The following is a 24,403-nucleotide window of genomic DNA, read 5'->3' as shown; positions in this document are numbered from 1 at the left end:
CTTGGGCAAGACACTTAACGGCAATTGCTTCAACCCAGTGGTGACTAATAGGTTGTCTAAATTGTCAGCCACACATAAAACAAAATGAAAAAATCCCTCCAAAATAATGTAACATACATGGTAACTTGTAAGCTGGCATGAGGTGTTAAACCCGTGTTATAACGACTGTCGTTTTCCGGCAACGCGAGGATAAAGTAAGTTACATTCATTCATTAATACAAACTTGCATTTTTAGAATGTTTAGATACAGCTAATAGTACATGAGTATTCAAAGTGTGCTAATATCCGAGCTATGATAACACCACGACTGACAAACATTTTAACATTTACCGCTGTTAGTATCCTTGGAAGTGGTATAAGCTACTATTCCTTTTATCCTAAAATGCAAGAAGTCAAATTATTGAAGCAAATGAAACAGTTGGAAGAACAAGAAAAATTTGAAGAAATGAGGGAACTGGCAATGTCACCTTATCTCAAAAATCATGAATTTATATTTCCTGCCAAATTAACCCTAAAAACTGAACCAAAAATCTGAGCTGCACTGAAAAAATATAGTAAAATAAATATTTTTGATAAAGAATTAAATTTTCTGCAAATTTAGCCCCAAAAACTGACTCAAAAATCCGAGCTGCAGTAAACTAATATTTAATATAATATTTTTATTGAGAAGTTTCGGCAATTTACACATTGCAAGCACGCAAGCAGAAAAACCGTCAAAAAACAGATGTTAAAGTTTTGCAGCCTTTTAAAATCAATACGTTCCTAGCACAAACATTTGTTAAAAATGAATTTGAGATTTTTTCCTAATTTATCGTATCTGTACAGACGTATAAAAGGCCATTAAAGAAGTTAAAAGTACAAATAGAAAGCCACATTCTATACAAAAAAGAGCAAAGAAAAAATTACATGCAGTCCGAGTTTAAACCCAAAATACAATTTTAATGATACACTATAGAAAAAAAACTAAAATTTTCATCTAAAACCTTGGCACTGCTCCGTAAAACTGATGTGTCCAGGTGGCATAATAGGGTGCGTCCAATGGGCGGAGCTTGTGCGTTTAAAATATCGTGGTTTTGTCTTTTTGAATAGTTTATTCAGCTCAACTGGCCGCAAAAGACCCGGGAACACCTTGTCTAAGTCTGGTGGGCTGTAATACTGTTTTATGATGGCAGAATGCAGTTTGTAACCTAAAAATAGAACAGTATGTTAGTTATAACATTTAGAAAGTTTGGTCAGTTATAATATTTAGAGTCTATATTAAAAAAATGCAATTTTGAAACTGTCCAAAAACTCCTAAAATTAGTATAACATATAAAATTAAAGTATTTGTCATCTATATGAATAGAAAAACAAGAGCAACATAAACTACAGCCAAGCGTGTTAAAGTTTAACACAGGTGTCCTGTTACATAAATCTTGTTCCTGCTTAAGTGTAACAGTGACCATTTATGTTACTTTTTAGGTGATTATCTTTTTTCATTTTTTTGTAATGTATGGCTGATAATTTAGACAACCCAGAAGGGACCAATGGGTTGGATCAATTTTCGTTAAGTGTCTTGCCCCAGGACAGATGCTAACGGTAACAGCACCAAACCTGTTACTGTGTTTAAGGCTTGTGGCTGCTACCATTGTGGGCGTATATGTCCTTGGGCAAGACACTTAACGGCAATTGCTTCAACCCAGTGGTCACTAATAGGTTGTCTAAATTGTCAGCCACACAAAAAACAAAATGAAAAAATCCCTCCAAAATAACATAACATACATAGTAACTTGTAAGCTGGCACGAGGTGTATGAACACCCATGTTATAAGACTTTCGTTTTCCGGCCACGCGAGGATAAAACAAGCTACATTCATTTGTACCGTGGCACTGGACAATTAGAATTTTTTTAAATATACCAACATAAAATAACTATACAAACTTTTTGCCCATTGCGGGACAACTTTTTTTGGCTCATCTTCTTGATCTGTGCTGTCCCCACTTTGGAAATCGTCGATATTATAATTCTCGGATGTAGAGGGCAGTAGAGGTCTATCTGGTCCACGAGGCGTCATGTTGTAGTTGTTGTCGAGTGTTGTGTCAGCAGGCTATTTTTAAACAGTATTGGAATTTTAGTAAATGTATTTTAAAAATTATGGAACAGTAATTGTAGTTGTATTTAATTTTTTATAACCTTTTCAAACCTTTCTAAAAAAAACCTTTTGTGAACTTTTTTCTAAGAACTGTATAAAACATACACAGTGTTGTCAATTTTTCTATTCCATATTGGTTTGGAATCTAGAGTACTTTTAGGCCAAAATTATTCCATTCAATACCCTTATGTTGTATAGTACAATACTAAGCCTAATCATACACAAAGACAAATATAGTAGGGTGGGGAAGATGGGACATCCTTTCGTTCTATTTTTTTGTCCCATTTAGTAGTAAACAAAAACATTCAAAGAATTATAAAACCGTATCCCCACGACTCCCATAGACCGTTGTTAATTGTTTAAAACACGATCAGGATATTTAATTATTATGTCCTAAAGGTCCAGTCTTCTCCCACCCTACTATATATAAACAAGCTCCAATACATACCACTGTAAAAGTGTCATTACAGCTGGGTGTGTTCATAGTAGAAGACATAGTAGGAGGTGCTAGATAACTTTCTTGCAGCTTTTGGAGTCGAACCTCAGCTTCCTACACAAAATTCCATTACATAATAGGCTTATAAACTTGAAAAAAATGTATTAGAAGTTGTATCTTCAAAAAAACTCATTTTAAATTCTATTTAAAATATGATAAAATAACTCTTTTTAGGTATATAGTATTTTAGGTTTTATTTAAAGCTGCTCAAGTTCCCAGTCTTACTTTTCCGATTTACCCACCATTTTATGAATTCTGATATGGTAAGATTGCTCAAGAGGCCATGCAATATTTTGTTTTGTTCCATTTTGTTTTAGTTAAAAAAATATAATATATTAAAAAAAATCTTTAATTTATGCTTAAAAATCTGCAAATCCAGTATCTACTCATTGCAGGTAAAAAACCTACAACTAAAAAAATCACCTGATTTAGAAATTTTGAGAGTTTTTATTACTTTTTCATTTAGTGACTATATTACCTTTAATTTGCGTTGATATTCATTGTCTTTACGTTGCTTCTGCCGTTCTTCCTCTTCTGCCATTTGCTCCTGTTTTAACAAAGTTTAAATAAATTTTCTGGTGCTGTTACTACGGGCATAATGTAATACTTAAAATTTTTCTTCTCGTAAAAAATATTGTTTTTTCGAGACATCATTTAATATAAAGCAAGCACAGAATATATGCGCACCATGTTATAAATTCCTAAACAAATATGTAACATTGAAAATTGGAGAGAATAAGAGACCTGTTTCTGTTTTTCTTCTCGCAGTCTTCTCTCTTCTTCAACCTTCTTTCTCAGTTTCTCTTTTTTCTTCTGAGCTTCTGCCTTTTTCTGCAATCTCTCTTTTTCAGCAGCCTAAAATGAGAGACCAGATTAGGTAAGTATAAACAGAATTTTTTTTTTTTTTATAAAATTAAAAAACGAGACCTGCAATCTTGCCTGCTCCTCCTGGATCATTCTTGCCTCCTCTTGTCTTCTTCTCATCTCTTCCTGCTCCCTTGCAAGCTCTTCCTCTTCTTTTTGCTAAAAATAACAAATATTATAATACAAACAGAAAGACCCATACCCATATATAGTAGGGTGGGGGAAGATGGGACACCTTTTTCATTCTATTTTCTCATCCCATTTGGTAGTAAACAAAGAACATTCAAATAATTATAAAACCATATCCTCACGACTTCCATAGACCGTTGTTAATTGTTTAAAACACGATCAGGATATTTGGATATTATGTGCTAAAGGTGTCCCATCTTTCCCCACCCTACTATATGACACATTCTCTTCATTTTCAAACCACGCAAGAATAAATAAGTCACATTTAATAATCATTTTAAAAAAAATTAAAATTTAATAATATATGACAATCTGCAAACCTGTTTGAGAAGTTCCTCTTTCTGTCTTTTTTTCTCCTCCTTTTCTTTCTTTTCTTTCTCTTTCAATCTCTTCTCTTCCTCCCTTGCGAGGCGCCGCTCTTCTAGTTTCTTCTTACGAGCAGCTTCTGCTTCTTTCCTCGCAAGCTCTCTCTTCTCCTGTAGGACAAAATTCCAATATTAAAAAGTTTCAGATTTTTTTGCGTTTTATCAAAAATCAGATTCGGAAACACTGAGCACTCGTGTAATTCGAGACCAGCTGTAATTTGATATGTGCAACATTATAGCAATAGCATACGGGCTCGACACTAGACCCAATTTTTTGCCGAGCAACAAAAAGCAGACGCTCTGGCACGTTTTTTTAGCTCGGCTAGTCACATCCGATCTCTACTGTTAGCTCTAAAAAAAAGTGTTTTTTCGTTGTATTAAATATAACTGATGTAACCAGTTGCTTTCGCTTTTAATAAACAAGCGCCATATTACATATTGGGGGTAAATCTGTTAAGCATCTCTAAAAAGTTTAAGAACCATTGGTTTAGGACTAAAAAATTGTTTTTTTTTGTTGTATTAATAAAAAAAACAATAACCCCACAACTCCCACCTTCAACTTTTGCGCCTCTTCTTGTTTCTTCTTCTTTTGAGCGAGTTCCAAAGCCAACTCCTCTTCCCTCTTTTTCTTTGCTCTCTCAATCTCAATCTGCTCGTGCCTCTTCCTCATTTTCTCTTCCTCCTGAATTCTTACTCTCTCCTCTTCCAACTGCCTCTTCTTATTCTCTTCAAGCATTTTTTCTTCCTAAAAAAAAAGTTCTTAAAAAAAAAAATATTTCATATAAGAAAAAAAGCATGTCTGATTATGATAGAAATGGGAAAAAAGAGAATTCAGTTTTTTATTTTGTTAATTTGCGCTTACCTTTAGTTTTTCTTCTTCAAGTCTTCTTTGCTCCTCTTTTCTCTCATCTTCAAGTTTCCTGCAAACAAACATAAAAAGAGCTTATATACCTTTTTAATCTCAGTTGAGTAACAATCTTTAAAAAAAATAAGTAACAATCTTAAAACAAATCTAAAAAATGAGTTACAATCTTTAAACAAATTAAAATCTAAAGAATAATTTACAATCTTAAAAAAAAATAAAAATATATAAAAGTTAGTTACAATCTTTAAAAAATAAAAATCTAACAATAAGTGACAAACAATTTTAAAAATCCGTTTTTTTTAGTTATTTTATGAATTTATGAGTACTGTCTGTTTCTTTAAACTAAATAATATTTCACAAAAAACACTTTTTGGAAATATTCCGTTACTTCTGCTGACTAGGCATAACTTCCATTGCATTTTTTTAGGGACATGCAAAATGCGCTAGTAGTAGTGACTGACAAAACACTGGCATTACAGCCAGCAGAAATGAGAGAAACACAAATCTGGCAACACTGTAAGAGTGCTTACTTTCACTGTAAATTTTTTTAAACTGTAAAATTTTTCATACTGTAAGATTTTTATCAGATGAGCTGCTAAAAAAATATTAACACTTTCTGGGTACAATTCTGACTGGACAAATAATGTTTAAAATAAGGCTTATCTCAAGATAATGTATTGGCCCTGAATACCTGAATAAGAATTTCTGCTGTGCTTGTATCTCTTTAAACTTTTCTTTTATTTCTCTGGACAAAATTTGTTTGATTATCTGACTTGGGTAATTGTACTTTAAACATGGGGTGGAATTTTCACCCAACACCCTGTACATTTAACAGAAATATTATATATAGTAGGGTAGGAAAGGACAGGACACTTTTAGCAAATGATATTCAAATATCCTGATCCTGTTTTAAACAATTAACATCAGTCTATAGGAGTTGTAAGGATAGTAGAATACAATTTGATAATTCTTTAAATGTTCTTTGTTTGATACCGAATGGGACGAGAAAATAGAAAAAAAGGTGTCCCATCTTCCCTCACCCTAATTTCTTATATTTCAAAACTAACCTTTCTTTTGCTCTTTGTTCTTCAGCCAATTTTCTCTCCAATTGCAAATTGCGTAATTTCCTTTCTCGTTCTTCCTCCTAAGAAAAATTTGAAAAATCACAAAAATATTTTTTACATATATTTTAATATTCTTTATATATAATAATATATATATATATTTTATTTGAACTTATTAGTTTACATTACCCACCTGTTCTTTGAGCTTCTTAGCTTTCTCCTCTTCTTCCTCTTTCCTACGGGCTTCTGCTTTAGCCTAGAAACAATACATTAGTGAATTTTAGCATAAAAAATTGTTAAAAAAAAGTTTTCAATAGAGGTACTACAGTATATGTCACTATTATTGTAAAATTATAAACAAATCGCAAAAGACCGAAAAAAACAAACAAGTTATCATTAAATAGAAAACACAAGTACCCAAGACTGCTTTATGCAAAGTTGAAATTCCGATAAAAAAAAAATTTGATGATTTAAAAAATTGTGGAGCAATTTTAAAACATGGTATATTACTACAGTAAAGGCCAACTTCCAAATGCACCACTTCATCTGTACAGTACATATGTATGGTAAAAACGCTGCTCCCTGGAGGACTCACCAGTTTTTCCATCTCTTTCTGCATCTTCACATTTTCTTCCATTTTTCTCTGATTCTTAGTCCGATCCGCATCTGCTATCCTCTGGTTCCATTTGTCTTGATTCTGCTCCTGTTTCTCCTTTTCCGCTCTCTCCCGCAGCTCCCGTTGCTCATGGACTTTTTTCCATCTCTCTTCTCTCTTCCTAAAAATGAAAAATTTTCAAAATTACAAAAAAAATCATTTTTTTTTTAAATAGTAACTTTAAATTAAAAATGAAGTAATTAAAAAATTTAAAAAGCTTTTCAAGTTTTTTCACCTTTTTGCTTCTTCTTGTTTCTTTGTTTTCTCCTCTCGCATCTTTTGTTTTCTCTCTTCCTCCTTCCTCTTTTTTTCCTCCAGTTGTTTCTTTTTCATCTCAATTTCCATCTGCACAAAACAGATCAAAATATTTCATTTTTCAATAAAAAAAATATATTTTAAGATATTTTTGAACATTTCCAGTTTTATTTTTCAGTGGCCCAACATATTTAGATATTATGTGTTATAAAGTGTCCCGTCTTCCCCACCCTACTATATGTCCCTATTATAAGGTATCCCATCTTCCCCACCCTACTTTATGTCCCTATTATAAGGTATCCCATCCTCTCCACCCTACTGTATGTCCCTATTTTAAGGTATCCTATCTTCCCCACCCTACTTTATATCCCTATTTTAAGGTATCCCATCTTCCCCACCCTACTGTATGTCCCTATTTTAAGGTATCCCATCTTCCCCACCCTACTTTATGTCCCTATTTTAAGGTATCCCATCTTCCCCACCCTACTTTATGTCCCTATTGTAAGGTGTTCCATCTTCCCCACCCTACTATAAGTAAAACATAAAAGCAAACACCACTAACTTCTTTATTAACCCTTTCTGGTGTGTTTCTCAGCAGAAACGACCGAACAGTTGTGATATTATTAGATGCCCCCGGTGTTCTGTACATGGGTGAGGGAGGGGGCCTGTTGCTTGGGGCTGGTGAAGCGAGACCTGGGGTTCGACGGGCTCTGCTTGACGCCGTCGAGCGATTTAGGAAGCTGTTCGTACGTGGCATGTTACAAAGTCGCTGAAACGGTGGAAAACTGTTATAAGCTTTTTCTTTTTAAATTGTTTCTTTTAGGCAGGTTTAAAATGTTTTTGGTTTATTCTATATAAGTGAGGTTCTGTAGTGCAGCACGCTAAGGGTGTGGAACGTTTGGATTTATGGTTAAGTTGAGCTACTTAAGTTACCAACACACAGTTTACGATGTTTAGATTTTTTCTAATATTCAATTTTTATAACTATTTTTAATTTATTTTTCGATAAACATTATTTTTTTAGCAAGATTTCTAAATCAACTAAAATTATAAACATTTTTATATAATTAAACTACAATCTGAAAGAGGCTAAACCACCGTAGTCTGTATTAGTAATTATATAACATACATTATACATATAAAATTACATATTAAGCTTAAAACTGCTAACAAATAGATGTGTAAGCTATTCATGCATTTACATGCGTCCTGTTTTTTTAATTGTTAACAAATTTTAAGGCGAAATAGCTAAAACACAGTTGTCAAATCTGGGTAACTCATTGATTAAATGCAGAAAATGCAGTATGTTGGCCCTGCCTACATATTGGCCCTGCTTGTTTGTATATAGATACTTTACAGGACAGTAAAAGTTTGAAACTTGGGTATAAAAGGTATTATGTCACACTGTTTTAAAACTGGGGTGCAATTTGTAAATATGTTTTTATCTGTAAGCGTGTTTTAACAACTGTTGTTTTGTCGCTATATCCTGTCTTTTCGTTTAAAATATTTCGAAATCTTCGCTACTGTAATCGAAGAGACAAATAAAAGTTATTATTTGCCCGATGCACCCCCAATGTTACAACTATGCATGCATTCATGCATTATTGTTTGTTAATACTATTACTACTGCTGTTATGTGTTACAGTGTTAGGATTGAGCAATTATACCTGATTTCTATTTATAGACTGTACATATTTCTGCACAAGTGTGGTAGTGCCTGAACTGCTTCTCTGCAAACCAGAATTAACAGGTTTGAACAGGTTTGTAAAGCGGTAAAAAAGTATTAACTATACATACCTTTTGTTTTGGGGGACTTGGTGTACTGCAGCTGTTTTTGTTACCATAATCAAATGAACCATTCATGTTCATTATAGCTCTTGTACGTTTCAACTGTCCAACTGTATGTAGAATTATTAGCGTTAGGATTTTTTTGGAAAATTGTAGCATGGGCTCAATAACATAAAATATCATTGTTTAAATATATTGGAAAATGGAAGTAATTTCATGTTTTTGTATATATATACTTTTTCACCCCCTGGAGCGCTTCTACAAATAAATATAGTTACCTGTTCGTACGACTGGTGGTCTTCTCAACCTTAACTGAGGTTTTGCTTTAATTACTGGTTTTGCAATTTTTGGTCCAGTTTTCAGTTGAACTGTATCTATTTCATGCTCTATAAAATGTGAAATATGTAAGAATTATTAAAAATTAAAAAAAACTATTTTAGTACAGTAAGGATCTGGTGCTACGAAAATTTAAAACAGACCAAAAAGTCAAACCAATTGTTGTATTAGATATATATATATATATATATATATTTTGTCTAATAACATGATCATTTTCAGAAAAAAAAATATAAAATAATACGAAATAGTAATAAAAATAGAGAAACCAAGTGAAACAAAGCAAGTTAATTTTAATAAATTTATATTTTTATCGTTATTCAACATATTTTACCACTTTCATCCTGGCTGGAATCATCTGTGCTTGCTGTATCCTTAATATCAATTTCAATGTCCTGTATTAAAAGATGAATTTATAACGTATATGGTAGGGTGGGGAAGATGGGACACCTTTAGAACATAATATCCAGATATCGTAATCGTGTTTAAACAATTAACAACGGTCTATGGGAGTCGTGAAGATATGATTTTATAATTCTTTGAACTGTTTTGGTTTACTTCCAAATGGGACGAGAAAATAGAATGAAAAAGATGAAATGAAGATGGGACACCTCTTTATTCTATTTTTTTGCCCAATTTGGTAGTAAACAAAGAACATTCAAAGAAATATATAACTGTATCTTTACGACTCCCATAGACCGTTGTTAATTGTTTAAACACGATTACGATATCTGGATATTATGTGCTAAAGGTGTCCCATCTTCCTCCACAGTACTATATAATAATTTGTGCTTTTGCAAATTGATAGTTTTTCGAATATTATTTCAACGGCCTTTTTATCACCCCTGAAAACCTACCACTGTTAAGTTTAGTCACCTGTAATATAACTTCCCCAGACTGAGCCATACCAGGGTTGATTCTAGTTGATCTTCGAATACTAGAACGACCTAAAAAAAGATTATTATTTTATTTTTGGTAAATTTTAAGGCATAAGCATCTAACATAGGTATTCATGTATAACGTTAAAACACTCCTGGATAGTTTTAGGTACCAAAAATAACAGGTAAAAGGCAATAACATAGACATATAAATATCACCCTGGTTTTTCAAAGGATGGTCACTTATTTTATTTTTAAAAGGGTACATTTGATTTTTAGTATAAATATATAGTTTAAAACAGTGAGGTTCTAATGCATTTATATCAATGTTTGCTGGCTATTTTAAGTATTAGTTTTAATAGCAATAGTGATTGGCAATTGGCATATGTGTCTTTAGGAAAATCTAATTAACAGCAATTGCTCCAACCCAGTGGTTACTAATGGGTTGTTAAACTGTCAGCCATGCAGAAAAACAATCAGCCACAAAATTAAATATGTGGTAACTGGTAAGCAACCAATGCTATATCCCATGAAAATAAATAAGTTATTTATACTTATAAAGTAGCATAGGGGCCGATTTTTTTAAATTGCAAAAAAGGCCATGTTTGCGATGACGACATTCGTTTTGCAGAAATTAGGAAAATACCGTATACGCGAGTTTTTATCACTCACACCATGGCAGCAGTAACAATAACGGCGACTATTAAAGTTAGCCAAAACTGCTGCCTATCGTTCATGCGGTTATGAAACTGGCAAAATCCGGCAGTCAAACTCGTCTATGTATAGTAGTACGTCTGTTGGAGTAATAGGCTTAAATCATACGTTTTCTAACAGGGACCTCACCCATATAGAGTAAAACACAGTAAAATGTTGGAGACAGATACATATTACTGAAAACTGGAGCAAACAAGATAAACAGACAGAGTAACTTACGCAAAGCAGTGCTGATAACTCTACGCGAAGCACGAACAGATTTCCGGGAACTTTTTTGGGCTTTCATCGGCTCTTGCTCATGAACAGGACTCATGGTAGGTTTTCTGGAATTACAGAAATAAGTTTAAATTATATAGTAGGGTGGAGGAAGATGGGACATCCTTTCATTCAATGTTCTCGTCCCATTTGGTAGTAAACAAAGAACATTCAAAGAATTATAAAATTGTATCCTTATGGCTCCCATAGACTGTTGTTAATTGTTTAAAACACGATCAGGATATTTGGATAGTATGTGCTAAAGGTGTACAGTCTTTTCCCATCCTACTATATATATGGTTTTAGCAATACCAGATGATATTACACTATACCAGATTTTAAATTTAGGATGTTAATGAAAAAAATAAAAAAAATAAAACTTATTTCTTTTTCAGTGTCAGATAATATTACGTCTACATTATACCAGATTTTAAATTTAGGATAAATGACATCCCCACATAGGCAGAAGCAGGGTAAATTGTTGGGTAAAATGAAAAATAAAACTTACACTTCTTCTTCAGTGTCAGATACACTAAACACGGGGAAACTTCTGTTCTGTACAATGTCATCAACAGAAAGCTATGAGAATAATATGATAGAAGTTAGGACAGTAAATATTTTAAAGGGCATGTTATAACTAAAGGACATTGGGTTTAAATTTCAATGCCGCTACCATTGTGGAAATGTGTGTGCCCTTAGAAAAACAGTTTTTATTGTACTTGCAGTAAGTATTTAGGGGGCATGTTATAACTAAAGGACATTGGGTTTAAATTTCAATGCCGCTACCATTGTGGAAATGTGTGCGCCCTTGGGAAAGAAATTTTACGGCAATTGCTTCAACCCAGTGGGCACTCATGGTTTGAGGATATTATTTAAGAGTGCATGCGTGATGACTAGATTCCCGGTTCAAAGCTTGATGCTGCTACCATGGTTGGCATGTATATAGCGAGACAGTAACAATAATTTCTCTAACCCAAAGTTGAATATACAGTAGTGGACAGACAGGGTTTCCAATAAAAAACAACATTTTTCATAAAAAAAAATTGCTAAAACGCAACCTAGGAAAACACGAAAGCAGTGTTAAAAATTAGTTCGGAATTTTCTGCAGTACACTAATGGACTAAACTAATGTAATTCATCACAAAAATGTTTGTAACCCACAAATAAAAGTAACATACTTGGTCAGTTGGTTTTTCATTAAGCTCAATGGTAGCAGCCGATGATGAACAAGTAGATGTCGACATTGTACCAGTTTCATTCAATGTCCCAGTTTGAGAGGTGGTAATAGTAGCCTGTTAAAAAATGTATATGTTCAGGTGGGGTAATAAAAAAAAACTCACAAAATTTTTTTTTTTTCAAGTATAAAAAAATTTATTATTTTATGGGGGGAAATTAAAGTTTTCGCTTGCGTGTAATGGTGCGTTACATTCCCTGATGAATTCTTGCCAGATGGCAGATGAAATGTTGGGAATATTTCATTTTTTCAGAAAAGATGAGCCAATCAAAGATTATTTATATAGTAGGGTGGGGGAAGATCGGACACCTTTGAAATATCCAAATATTCTGATCATGTTTTAAACATTTAACAACAGTCTATGGAAGCTGTGAGGATACGGTTTTATAATTCATTGAATGTTCTTCGTATACTACCAAATGGGATGAGAAAATAGAATGAAAAACGTCCCATGTTCCCCCACTCTACTATATATGAATGAATCTGTAACTTTTGGGTTAGAGGCAGGCGTGCTAACCACTCCGCCATGGGACCGGATATATAGTAGGGTGGAGAAAGATGGGACACCTTTTTATTCTATTTTCTCGTCCCATTTGGTAGTAAATTTTCTTGTCCTTTTGGATATTATGTACTAAAAGTGTCCCGCCTTTCCCCACCCTACTCTATAGATATACTTTAAAACACTCACATTGCTGGCAGTATCTTCATTCTCTTGATCTAGTGTGTTCTGTAAAATTATCCCAAAATCATGTTAATTGAAAAAATGGACTACTTTTGGTCTCTTAGGTGTAAAAACATTAAGAGTGTTAGTTCCTATGTTCAAATATGGTTGATGTTTTATGTGCAGCAGTTCTTCTTTCTAGTATGTCCTATTATTTAACATTGCATGATTTTTGTCCACCATTTTTGCACAGTAAGCCTTGAAATGTGGTTAGACATAAAACGCAATAAAACTATCGTTGGGTTATGAAATAGGAAGTGAGATTTGAACCCAACAGCCAATACTTTCACAAAAACTCAGTCTAAACTGGGGGTTATGAAACTGGGTACATGTAAGATTCAAAAGTGGTAGGCAAATATTTTATTTTTAAAAGGGTATATTATATATATATACATTTCAGTATGTATATTTCAAAGGGTGAGGATACATTTAAAACAATGTTTGCTGAATATTTTAAGCATTGCATTACTTTCACTTGAATAGCAATACTGATTGGCGTATGTGAATTTAGAGAAAGCTAAATAACGGACATTGCTTCAACCCAATGGTCACTAATGGGTTGTTTAAACTGCCAGCCAAACAGAAAAAAACACTGACAAAATTACACATGTGGCAGTAAGTTAGTAACTGTCTAACTCAGTGCTCTTCAACCTTTTTTGGGTTGGTGAACCCCTGAAGTTGTTGCGACAAACTCATGCACCCCTGATCGCTTTAACATAAAACTAATGACGTTTCGCAATTCCCAGTGATGCAAGATATATAATTCTTATAAAAAAACTGTAGAAAAATGGCTAAATTTGTTAAAAATGTTTAAAAAAATGAATATTATTGTTGAAAATTTTTGCAGTTTGTGATGCACCCTTTTTTTAAAAAAATGTTAATAAACAGGACACAGAGCAGGGGTTAACCATTAGACCCTAGGGTGTACCGTGCACACCTGACTTGGACAAAGTATCTTTTATGCAAAAAAGAGATAATAGGTTTTGTTTTGTATCTCCAAAAGGGAATGTATCTCTAATAGTTAACCCTTGCTGTGTGTCCTGTGTGCAACCAAAATGGAAATAGTCAGTTATAACAAAATTATTTACCTGTTCAGGTTCATCTGTTTCCATTCGTTCAACTACTACTACTGCAGTTTTTTCCACTATACCATGCATTTGTTCACAACCTAAAAAATAATGCCTGTTATGCTAAAAGTTATGTATTAAAAATTAATTAAATCCAAATTTTTATTTTTTTTTAAAAAAAATAATAAAAGTTTTTAAAACAAAGTGTGGAATTAAAAAAAATAAAATAAAAACACAATAAAAAATGAGGAAAAATTAAAAGGGAGAACTAAAATAAACGTTAAAATAATAAAAAAAAAAAAATTTCTATATATGTTTCAAATTAGTTAAAAAAAAAAAAAAAATTTTTGAAGGTATTGAAATAAGTTTTAAACTTAAGTGATCTGCAAACTTTGTTAAAAATGAGAAAATAAGCGTGTAGAAAAAGGTTGGGAACCACTGTACTAAAAAACATCAAATGTAAAACGTACCATTTTCCTCACTTTCGCCGTTAACAATAAGATTTTCGTTCGCCAACGACTTGCGAAGAATTTGAATTAAGCTCTTTCTGTTGTCTGTAAATTTGTGTTGATTTAAAATATATATATATAATATATATATAGAAAAATAGAATGAATAAATATCCCATCTTTCCCAGCCTACTAAGCTACTATATATATATATATATATTAAATATTAAAAATATTTTTGTTAAATATAAACAACCTAAATGCTGAAACACAGGTAAATACTTGACGGTAAACTTACTAGTTGTTTTAGATTTCCTGGAAATTGTTTTGGAATGGTTTGTTAGTTGATTTGTTATTGACCTTCTAGCACTTGAGCGACCTGTACAAAAATAAAAGCATTTTTGGGCTGTTTTTTATAATAGTTGTACATATTAGGGTGGGGGAAGATGGGACACCTTTAGCACATAATATCCAAGTATCCTGATTAGGTTTTAAACAATTTACAACGATCTATGGGAGTCGTGAGGATACGGTTTTATAATTATTTGAATGTTTTTTGTTTACTACCAATTAGGAGAGAAAATGAAATGAATAGGTGTCCCATCTTCCCCCACCTTACTATATAACAAAAAAAAATTTTTTTTTGACGCTCGGCGCTCGGCTGAAAACTGGGCCGAGCGCCGAGCCTTTTGCTATAATATTGCACGCGAGAGCGAAAAATATTAAAAATGAAAAAAAGTGAAGCTACTAAGAGATAACGAGACTGGTCAGCGTAGCTTTCTCTTTAATTGTTTTTCGTTCGTTGTGAATTTGCTCTCTCGCAAGTAACGAATCGCAACGTCAGCAATTTGCCGGTATCGAATTACAGCCGGTGTCGAATTACACGAGCGCCCAATGTTTTCGTATCAGATTTTAAATAAAAGGCAAAAACTCTTTAACTTTTTTATAATGAAATATTATAAATTGCTGCAACCACATGACAGCCCCCTTAACCGCAGACACGCACGCAGCCAGAAACTGCTAAGACGCACACACACACGCGTTGCATTCAATATAACATTCCTTCGCTTGGAATTGGAACAATTTTTCATTCAATTATTACGTCAGGTGTCCTATCGCAAGGTAACTATTAATTATGACGTTTCATAATATAACAATCGGGAGGAATGTGCCCACTGCCCAAATTGGGCAGCCAAACCAACCACGAGATCAAACCATCGTGTATCAGCGTCACATTTTTACACTCTGCGCCAGTGGCGGATCTAGAGGGGGGTGTTTGGTGTTTGAACACCCCCCTCAGATATTTTATACATATTTCGTTACGTAGCTCTAAACGAAAAACGGCGCGCGTCAAAGTAACGATCGTTTGTAGTTAATTAAAATCAAAATTCCGTGACTCAAAATCAACTACAATACTGCTTAAATTTCTGTGACTGATTGCGCAACTTGTTGCAATCGTTATCTATATTATCGTATGCATATCTACATGCTAACGAAAAGATCACTCGTCTGGCGAGCCAAACTACAGGAGGTAATCCTTTAGCTGGTGGCCACCTGAAATTTTGGTTTCAAAATGTTCTATAGGCCTCACTCATACCTGCTCTCTTTATTTTTGGTGAAAAAGTCGGGCGTTCGTGTCGAAAATTAACTTTGAAAATGCGCGAAAACATGCCTCGTCACCGTAATTCGTCTGACTTGCGTAAGGTTAACGATTTATTACGTCACAATCGCGGTATGTTACGTCACAACAGTGTTATATTACGCACGTTACGGGACGTTATAGCCTTGTTTTTTCGCACTGTTTTATGCTAGTGAAAACCTTAACCCCATGCCCTAACTCCCAACCACTAACCCCTAACAAATTACGTTATCTGTAACGTAGAAATTAAACGTAACAATACGCATTCTATGATGTAATAATCTAACCTTTGTTTAATTCATGACGGCTCGTGTGGAAAATACGGTAACGCAGCTCGATTTCGCGCATTTTAAATGTTAATTTTCGACACGAAAGCACGAGTTTTTTCAAAAAAAAAAAAATTAGACAGCAGGTATCAGTGAGACCTAAGGAACATTTCGAAACCAAAATTTTAGGTGGCCAGTGACCACCAGCTAAAGGATTACCACTACAGGAACGGTAAATCTGCGATTACCTGCTGTTATAACCAAAATAAAAGCTTGAATCTATAGTGGCGAAATCGGTCTGACCAGTGGCCACCAAGCTTTATCTAAACACACATTTAATTCACATGCTTGTTGCGTTTACGTTCGTAGAAAGTATTCATCGTAAACGAGACAATCCTTTACTTAATGGCAAACATGAAAAAGCATACATTCAACATGTTTTAAGCACCTGCAAGCTAAATAATGAACGTGTGAGTCCCTATTATGACGCAAACAATCGACATGTGAATTGCTATTATGTCGTAATCAATTGCCAGGTCAAACAATCGTTATTATGATGCAATGAATACACGTGTGAATCCTTACTATTTCGTAACAAATACACTGCTTGGCTGAGGAAAACATCGTAAATATAAAGAAGCAATGCTTCTGGAACAGATTTAAGTTGATTTTTACGGCCTAAATCGTTTAGAATGCAATGCAGGGATAAAACATTGTCTGTTTAGCAGTATCGCAGTAATATTGTTTGTTTAACTGAATTCCCATGCAGTAATAGAGAGGGTAAACCAAACTCGCGTTAGCAAAAAATAGTAACAGGCTTTCCAGAAATATGCGTATCGTATTATGTTTTAAGTCTGCCTAACCGGTGTTGTAACTATAAGTGATGTAACAAAATATTGTGGCAATTAATATGAACGTGAAACAACGAACGTTTGTTAAAAGTTCCTGTGCGGCAAATTTGAATAGGAAAGTCGGTATTATGACGTAAATAATCAACGTGTGAATCCCTACTATGACGTAACAAACATTCTGCTTGTCTGAGTAAATCCTGCGTAAATAATGACTTTATTACGCGTAGCATAGATTAATGTTGCTACTGCGGGCAAATGCAAGTGGTGAATTAAAACTTACGGGTTGATTTACGCACATATTAATACGGCGCTTTGCAACTATTAGTTAAACATTTTCTTGCGAACACCCCCGTCAGAATAATCCTAGATCCGCCTATGCTCTGCGCCGGCGTATGAAATAAAAGAAGACGCATGCGGTAGCATACATTCCACACGTAACAAACGAAGCAATCGTTGTGAATTTATTCTCGTGAAAAATGATGTAATGAAACTCTGTTTCTCGTGCGGTGCCATCAAACGATATTTTTTTTTTCTTCAGTCCAAGCTCGGCCGGGACGATACTTTGTAATATCATATTACAATTTATGTTGGTTCCCATTTACTGTTAGCGCCGCTACTCGCTCTTATATTTCCACCAATTAAAACTCACATAATCGCGATTTACCTGCATTTAAACTAATCATCAGAAACAAAAATTATACACAAACTGCAGATTGTATAGAAGCGAATAAAACACGATTGTTTTCAACAATCTCGTTTGTGATGTAACGATCGTAAAGGTTTATTCTGACGTAAATAACCGTTACCATATCCAAGATGAACATGCGTAGAAACTTGCCAGTTGCGCCACTGACTGTAACATTATATATATTTTTTTATTTAAATACTTTTTGTATGAATTTTACATTTTGCAACAGTAGAAATTACGAAACGAGACTCGTCTTTAACCGCAAACCACGTGTTCTGTATTATTTTGATTAGCGACGCTTTTCGGCTGAATAGGAACGCATTCTCGTACGCCTTTCTCCTTGATGACGTCATAAGTGCTCGGACTCGGGCTCGTGCCGAGCTTTTCGTTGAAGCTCGGCGAACCCGAGCTTTTTCAACTTCAGCACATCCCTAATATATATATTTATAAATCACTGAAGCAATAAGAAAAAATTCTACCTTTTCGTTTTGGTCTGGTTGGCATAGGTGTTTCAGAATACAAAGCTTCAGAGGTGTTTAAATCAACAGCAGTGTGTGCCTTTGAGCTAAGGATTTTAAAACATACAAAAACTGTGTAAATGGTACACCTATGAATAGTTACATTGTAATATATTATATATCTATAATGTACCATAGGTCATAAGGGTAACGTTTATTGAATTATCCTTGACGAGGTTGGAAAAAGACAGTTGTTATAAAACGGGTGTGCTGTTTCATACACCTCGTGCCAGCTTACGAGTTATCATTTATGTAACTTTGTGGTTTTTACGAGTTATCATGTGTGTAGCGATTTTTTTGGGAGGGGATCATTTTTTATTTATGGCTGATAATTTGGACAACCCATTAGTGACCACTGGGTTGGAGCAATTGTCATTAAGTGTCTTACTGTCTTGCTCAAGGACACATACGCCCACAATGATAGCAGCGTCGAGCCTTGAACCCATTACCTCTTGGTCTATATATTGCATACATACCTGGATGAAGGTTGCGACTGCTTGTCCTTATGTACGTCAATCTCCTGTTCATGAAATTGAATCAAATGTTCCACAGTTTGTGAAACAGTGTCCTAGAAACAATAACCATAATATGTGATATGGTGAATCAGTTTTTAAGTTTTACTGAACAAATGTTAATTACTTTTTGTACTGAAACATACAATACACATTTTACACAATATTATATTTCTTAGTACAAAAACATACATGTATATACACTTTATTTTCGTTTAGTGAAAAATACAAAAATGTTTTAAAAACAAACAGGGCCTATAACATTTATGCTTACCAGGTTAGATTTAACAGCGTCAGAAACAGATGTCTTTTCAACACATTCTTCTAACCTATGAATAAAAAACTGTATTAATTTTCATTCTGTTGTCCTTATGTTTTATATAACTTTACTGTATAAGACAGTTATAGGTGTTAGTTCTCTGACATTTAACAGGCCTACAATTTGAACATTTTCAGCCCAGTAATGGGCCAACTTTGGCCTACATCCAAAGTTCTCTGGCAAATAATAGGCCTACAATTTGAACATTTTTATTTGCACAAATGTAATATAGACTACATATCTTTTTTATAAATTGAGGCCAATTCTGTGTGCGTGGCATTAAAATATTTACCAGTTTTATAAACAACTATAGGTTACAGCCTAAATATATATATTTGCAATAAATTTAGGACGATTCTGTGCTCCGGGCCATAAACAATAATTAAACAGTTTTTTAAAAACTATCTTTACACAGCCAGATAGCCTTATAATATTTCTCAATTTTTACTTACTCATCGATAGTGGGGACAACTATGGTTGCTTTTTTTCGTTTTGAACCTTTCTTTTTACCCCGGCCTTTCGTAATTTCTGCCACAACAGTGTCGACATTTGATAAGGAGGAGCGGCTTTGATCCAAACTCAAATCATTGAATAAACTGCTGTCTAATTTCACAGAAGCTCTGGTGCAACGAGTGCTCCTGGAACACAAAATACAATATATAGAAATAAGATATGTAGTGAAAAATGACAATGGTAATGTACAATTGTTTTTTTACAGCCAGTCTTATATCTTTGGCTTTGTCATTGGTAATGGGGCGATTAGACACATTCGTTCTTTAAACAGTAAACAATGCTACCATTAGACCACGCCCCATGAATAAAAAGGTGCTTAATATTACATTTCTTTACTTTTAATCAAATGTAAGCGGCAGAAATAAAGTTCCTAATAAAACAAAATAGATTTATAAATAAGCTGAAGGTTAAACCCCAGGTCCTGTGACCTCACCATAAGACTCCACCCATAATGAATAGAACTATTTTTCTTGTAGTGTATAAAAAAACAGAACCATAAAAACACCTTCGTAATGGCTGTACTGATTGTTCTGCCTTTACCACTCTTCTTCTTCTTGTTTTTTTAACTGTTCGCGGAGTTTTGGGGACATGAGTTATCTCTTTTTCAGTGTCACCTTGCCTGCAAAAAAAGGCAGACAGAATTAAAATTAAAACTACAATTAAATCTAATTAATAGTTATATTTTGCTAAGAGCATCCATGACAGATATTTCTTTTAAAAATCGGCAAGCAAATGAGGTAGATTTGCAAAAATGTTACATCCAGAAAAGCACAGATTATTTTCTTTCTGTAGCATTTTTGAAAACGCCAGCATAAACGTCTTTGTATATCTTGAACACACATACATTATTTACAGAAAAAAATCTTTATTCGGGATCGTGAGGAGACATGGAAAAGACAGAATATAGCGACAAAACAACAGTTGTTAAAACACGCTTACTTACAGTTAAAAACATATTTACATTTAATTGGAAGAAAATAAGGGTGGTCGCTACACGTAGCAGACAAACGAGCCATTTATGTTTAATTATTTTCAAGTAAACTTCTAATAGAATTAAAAGTGTGTGTATAAGATAAACCAACAAAAAGTAGAAGATATACCAATAAGCTACCTGATGTTTCTTATGTGTTCAACTGCATTTTCATAACTTTCTTCCTGAAATTGAAGCAAGTTCTTCTTCAGATTTTCACAATGTTCCATGACACTTTCACCAACCAAGGTGTCGGCAAAAGTTTTTTCATTTTCGTTGAAAATCTGCAATCTGTCTTCGGTGTTTCTAAAAAAAACAAAACAAGTGTTCATGCCAGGTTGGGCAAAACTTTGGACATTTTCCCTTTCCCTAAAATACACACGATTTGTCAGTTTGAAAGTTAAAACAGCCGAATGATTACTTTTTAACACCTAAAAACAGGTACATATACATATATCTAATTGTGTAGGCTATACGCACAATCGGAAAGTTTTCATTTTGCAAAGAAAAATTTTTAACAATTGTTTGTTAAAAATAATAAAAAAACGTCATTATAACTTTAACAAAGTAATCTTAACTTTGTTCAGTTTTATTATGTTGTAATTGTAAATTATGGTGACGAAGCATGCTTTTGCATCCTTTTAAGTAAGTTTGTAACACAAATGCCTATTTTTTTGATAACAAACAAAAAAAGAATCAGAACTGTCTTATGCAGAAAATGCTGCTTTTAAAATTCCAAAAACAACAACAAATTACCTGTGATTAATTAATGGGATATATCCAACACCAGGAGCGTTCCATATTGCAAAGGGAAACTCCATAATGACATGTAGTGTATAATCCAAGAAACAAAATGGGTCTATGGGTGTATTAAATATGATTCAATTATCCTAAGCTGAATTTCTGTGAAACAATATATAATACAGAGTGAAATTAAACATAACTTAGGCTATAAACGTGAACTGTTTTAGTCTTTTGTTTATAACACTTCATTTGACAGCCTATCGAATTTTCTACACGACACACGCGCGCAAGCTGTACGGTAGTTTTAAGTTTTGATTTTCACTAAACAGACTTATGTTATTTTCTACAATACACACTAAATAAATATATTTCTCCATAAAAACAACACCAAAACAGTATTAAATACTGAAAACATAACATAATACAGAAACTACTTTGCTTTTTATTAAACTCAGTCAAGTTTTTGTATTCCTTGTTTTTTTGCTACAGCGAAAAGCGTTTGGCGCCGGTGGCACTCAGGCCATAGAAATACCATTTTTAACTTGTAGTAGAACTTATACGTTACAAATGTCATATTTCTTAGTCATCAAATGATAGATAGTATTCTCTATAATCAAATACAAACAAAACTTGCTGTTTGAACTTTTTATTTGACTCTTGTTTATATCAGAGCCATAGAAATACCGAGTAGTCCAACCCATTGTTACGTAAAACACAAATTGAACGGCAATTTGGGTCCAAAATAACACAGTAGGTATAGGGAAAATGTATGTTTTTCGGTAAATTACAGAAAAACTTGGGCCTAAAAACAAATTTAAAGGTTGAAAAATGTAAAAAAACATGTGTTATTTGTTTTCTGTGTCAAAAAAAGTCAAAAATTAGAATTAGAAGCGGTTGATTTGCGACATTTTAGTCATTTAATGCCGCTAAATTTATACATTTTTTCTAAAAAATGTTTGGCAAGGTAAATAGAAGCTGTTTTACACCTTCACACAATAGGAAAACACAAACAAAACTTAACAAGTTCGTTTAAACCCTTTGTCAAAGTCACCACTTTTGCTCTATTTTGGACACACATAGACGGCAGTTGGACTACTCGGTGTTTATACGACTCTGGTTTATATGACTCTGGTGCCATTTTTAGGGGGCCAACAAAGTTTAAACAGCAAGTTTTGTTTGTATTTGATGACTAAGGAATATGACATTTGTAACGTATAAGTTCTACTACAAGTTAAAATGCATGCATTACATCGTATAGTTACTTTTAAACCTATACAGTTTTAAAACATATTCGCGTATGAAAGAACCCACATGTGGAACGGTATAGTTTATTGTCATTAAGAGCCTATGTAGTCATTTTTCTGGAAGCAATTTATGTATTTTCAATTCTGAATTTTCTGTATTATTAATTTAAGGTCAACCAACATCGTCGCAGGGGCCATTTAAATATATAGCTTGTTTAAAATGGGATCTAGAGAACGTTTAATTAACGAGCTGATAGCAAAAGTGTTTCACTAAATAACTATGTCAACAAGTTCCTCATTTTCCGCTTTCGTAATCTAGTATGCATTTGGGAGACGTTAAATTAAAGAGGTGAAAGCGAAACTGTTTCACTTTATAACCATCTACCAACGATTTCCTCTTTTTTCGCATCGATAGACGTATATGTGACGTAAACTAATGTGGAACAGTACGTCAGACTGTGTCATACACCAGGAAGAAGACCGTGTTAACCGTAATAATAAATGTGCAGTACCTTATTAGCAACTACGCACTGTTACGTTGTTAGCTGCAATGCAAAAGATACGCATGAGAAAGTAAAGCTGTTTTTTTAACTTACTGGCAATTAGAATGAAGTTTAAAAATATAGTGAAGAGATGTGGTTTATACAACAATAGGACAGAAAGATGAAAGAACAAAAATAAAATAATTAAGGAATGGGTTAAAATGGGATATAGAATGGGGTAATATAAGATGTTTTAATACCCTTTTTCGTAGAATGTGGTAGTAAACAAGGGATATTGACAGAGTTAGTTAACAGTAACCTCGCGGGTCTATAAGACCGTTGTTAATTATTGAAACGCTATCAGGAAGTATGTGGTCTAGGAGCTAACGGCATTCCATCTTACCTCACAATACTATAGAATACTAGGGTAGGTGGGACACCTTTAGCGCATAGTATCCAAATATTCTGATCGTGTTTTAAACAATTAACAGCGGTTTATATATAGGAGTCGTAAGGATGTGGTTTTATAATTCTTTGAATGCTCTTTGTTTACTGCCAAATGGGACGAGAAAACAGAACGCAAAGGCATCTAGACAGAATATTACAAAGCGCTGTTAATTAACATACAGCGTAATCGGATTAAGTATGTAATATCCCGTGTGCTTGCGTGCACAAGGAATTAATATTTCAGCCACCCACTGTATTTGACACCCGAGCCTATCTTTATCCTGTTGAAATGCTATATATAGTAGGGTGGGGGAAGATGATAGGACACTTTCTCTTTTATTTTCTCGTCCCATTTGGTAGTAAACAAAAAAAATTAAGAAAATGTGAAAAAAATTTTCTTACGAGCCGCATAGACCGTTGTTAATGATTTAAAACACGATCAGAATTTTGGGATATTATATGCTAAAGTTGTCTCATCCTTCCCCAAAGTACTATATGTCCTGAATTTTTTTGTTGAGAGGTAAGAGAGAACTGTGTGTATAGTAGGGTGGGGGAAGACGGGACACTTTTAACACATCATATGTCAATATCTTGATCGTGTTTTAAACAATTAACAACGGGAGGGTTAAGAATACGGTTTTATAGTTCTTTAAATGTTCTTAATTTACTACCAAAGGGGACGAGAAAAAAGAATGAAAAAATGTCTTATCTCCCCCCTACTATGTGACATGTTGTCACTCGTGTTGGTATCTATTAAATAAAATAGTATCAATGTGTTAGATAGCGCGTAGGGATTGGTGGGAGTCTATGTTTACGGTCCCTGCGTGAGTGCGAGCTAGTCTATAGCCTTTCAATAATAAGTATTCACTTCGGCGCGAGGGTCA

The 24,403-nt window shown here is 33.7% G+C and overlaps 1 protein-coding gene and 1 long non-coding RNA gene across 3 annotated transcripts; one reads left to right on the top strand and one right to left on the bottom strand.

Moving 5' to 3' along the window:
- Positions 1-644: 644 nt before the first annotated feature.
- LOC149724870 (uncharacterized) lies at positions 645-21,518 on the bottom strand. Of its 2 annotated transcripts, XM_089892316.1 has the most exons (33): positions 21,359-21,518; positions 20,744-20,908; positions 20,138-20,251; positions 19,572-19,757; positions 19,075-19,129; positions 18,765-18,856; positions 18,250-18,335; positions 14,625-14,705; positions 14,348-14,431; positions 13,899-13,978; positions 12,778-12,816; positions 12,034-12,147; positions 11,364-11,434; positions 10,820-10,923; positions 9,885-9,955; positions 9,343-9,403; positions 8,951-9,058; positions 8,682-8,782; positions 8,552-8,614; positions 7,447-7,653; positions 6,865-6,974; positions 6,570-6,750; positions 6,168-6,230; positions 5,978-6,054; positions 4,908-4,965; positions 4,599-4,790; positions 4,001-4,156; positions 3,555-3,650; positions 3,372-3,482; positions 3,106-3,174; positions 2,580-2,681; positions 1,921-2,086; positions 645-1,187 (listed from the first exon to the last, which is right to left on the bottom strand). In XM_089892316.1, the coding sequence occupies exons 1-33, from the start codon at positions 21,421-21,423 to the stop codon at positions 973-975; spliced, it is 3,543 nt and encodes a 1,180-aa protein (XP_089748442.1). In that variant the 5' UTR covers positions 21,424-21,518; the 3' UTR covers positions 645-972. The 2 variants fall into 2 exon arrangements, with proteins under 2 accessions (XP_089748442.1, XP_089748443.1); XM_089892317.1 differs by lacking the exon at positions 8,552-8,614.
- LOC149724871 (uncharacterized) lies at positions 7,651-14,180 on the top strand. The gene is made up of 2 exons (XR_016386490.1): positions 7,651-8,644; positions 10,721-14,180. It is a non-coding gene; the product is annotated as an uncharacterized LOC149724871 (long non-coding RNA).
- Positions 21,519-24,403: the final 2,885 nt, after the last annotated feature.

This window comes from Ciona robusta, chromosome 14, assembly GCF_009617815.1.
Source record: "Ciona robusta chromosome 14, ASM961781v2".
NCBI lineage: Eukaryota > Metazoa > Chordata > Ascidiacea > Phlebobranchia > Cionidae > Ciona > Ciona robusta.
The sequence above is the reverse complement of the archived record's forward strand: the minus strand, read 5'-3'. Positions and strand labels throughout refer to the sequence as shown.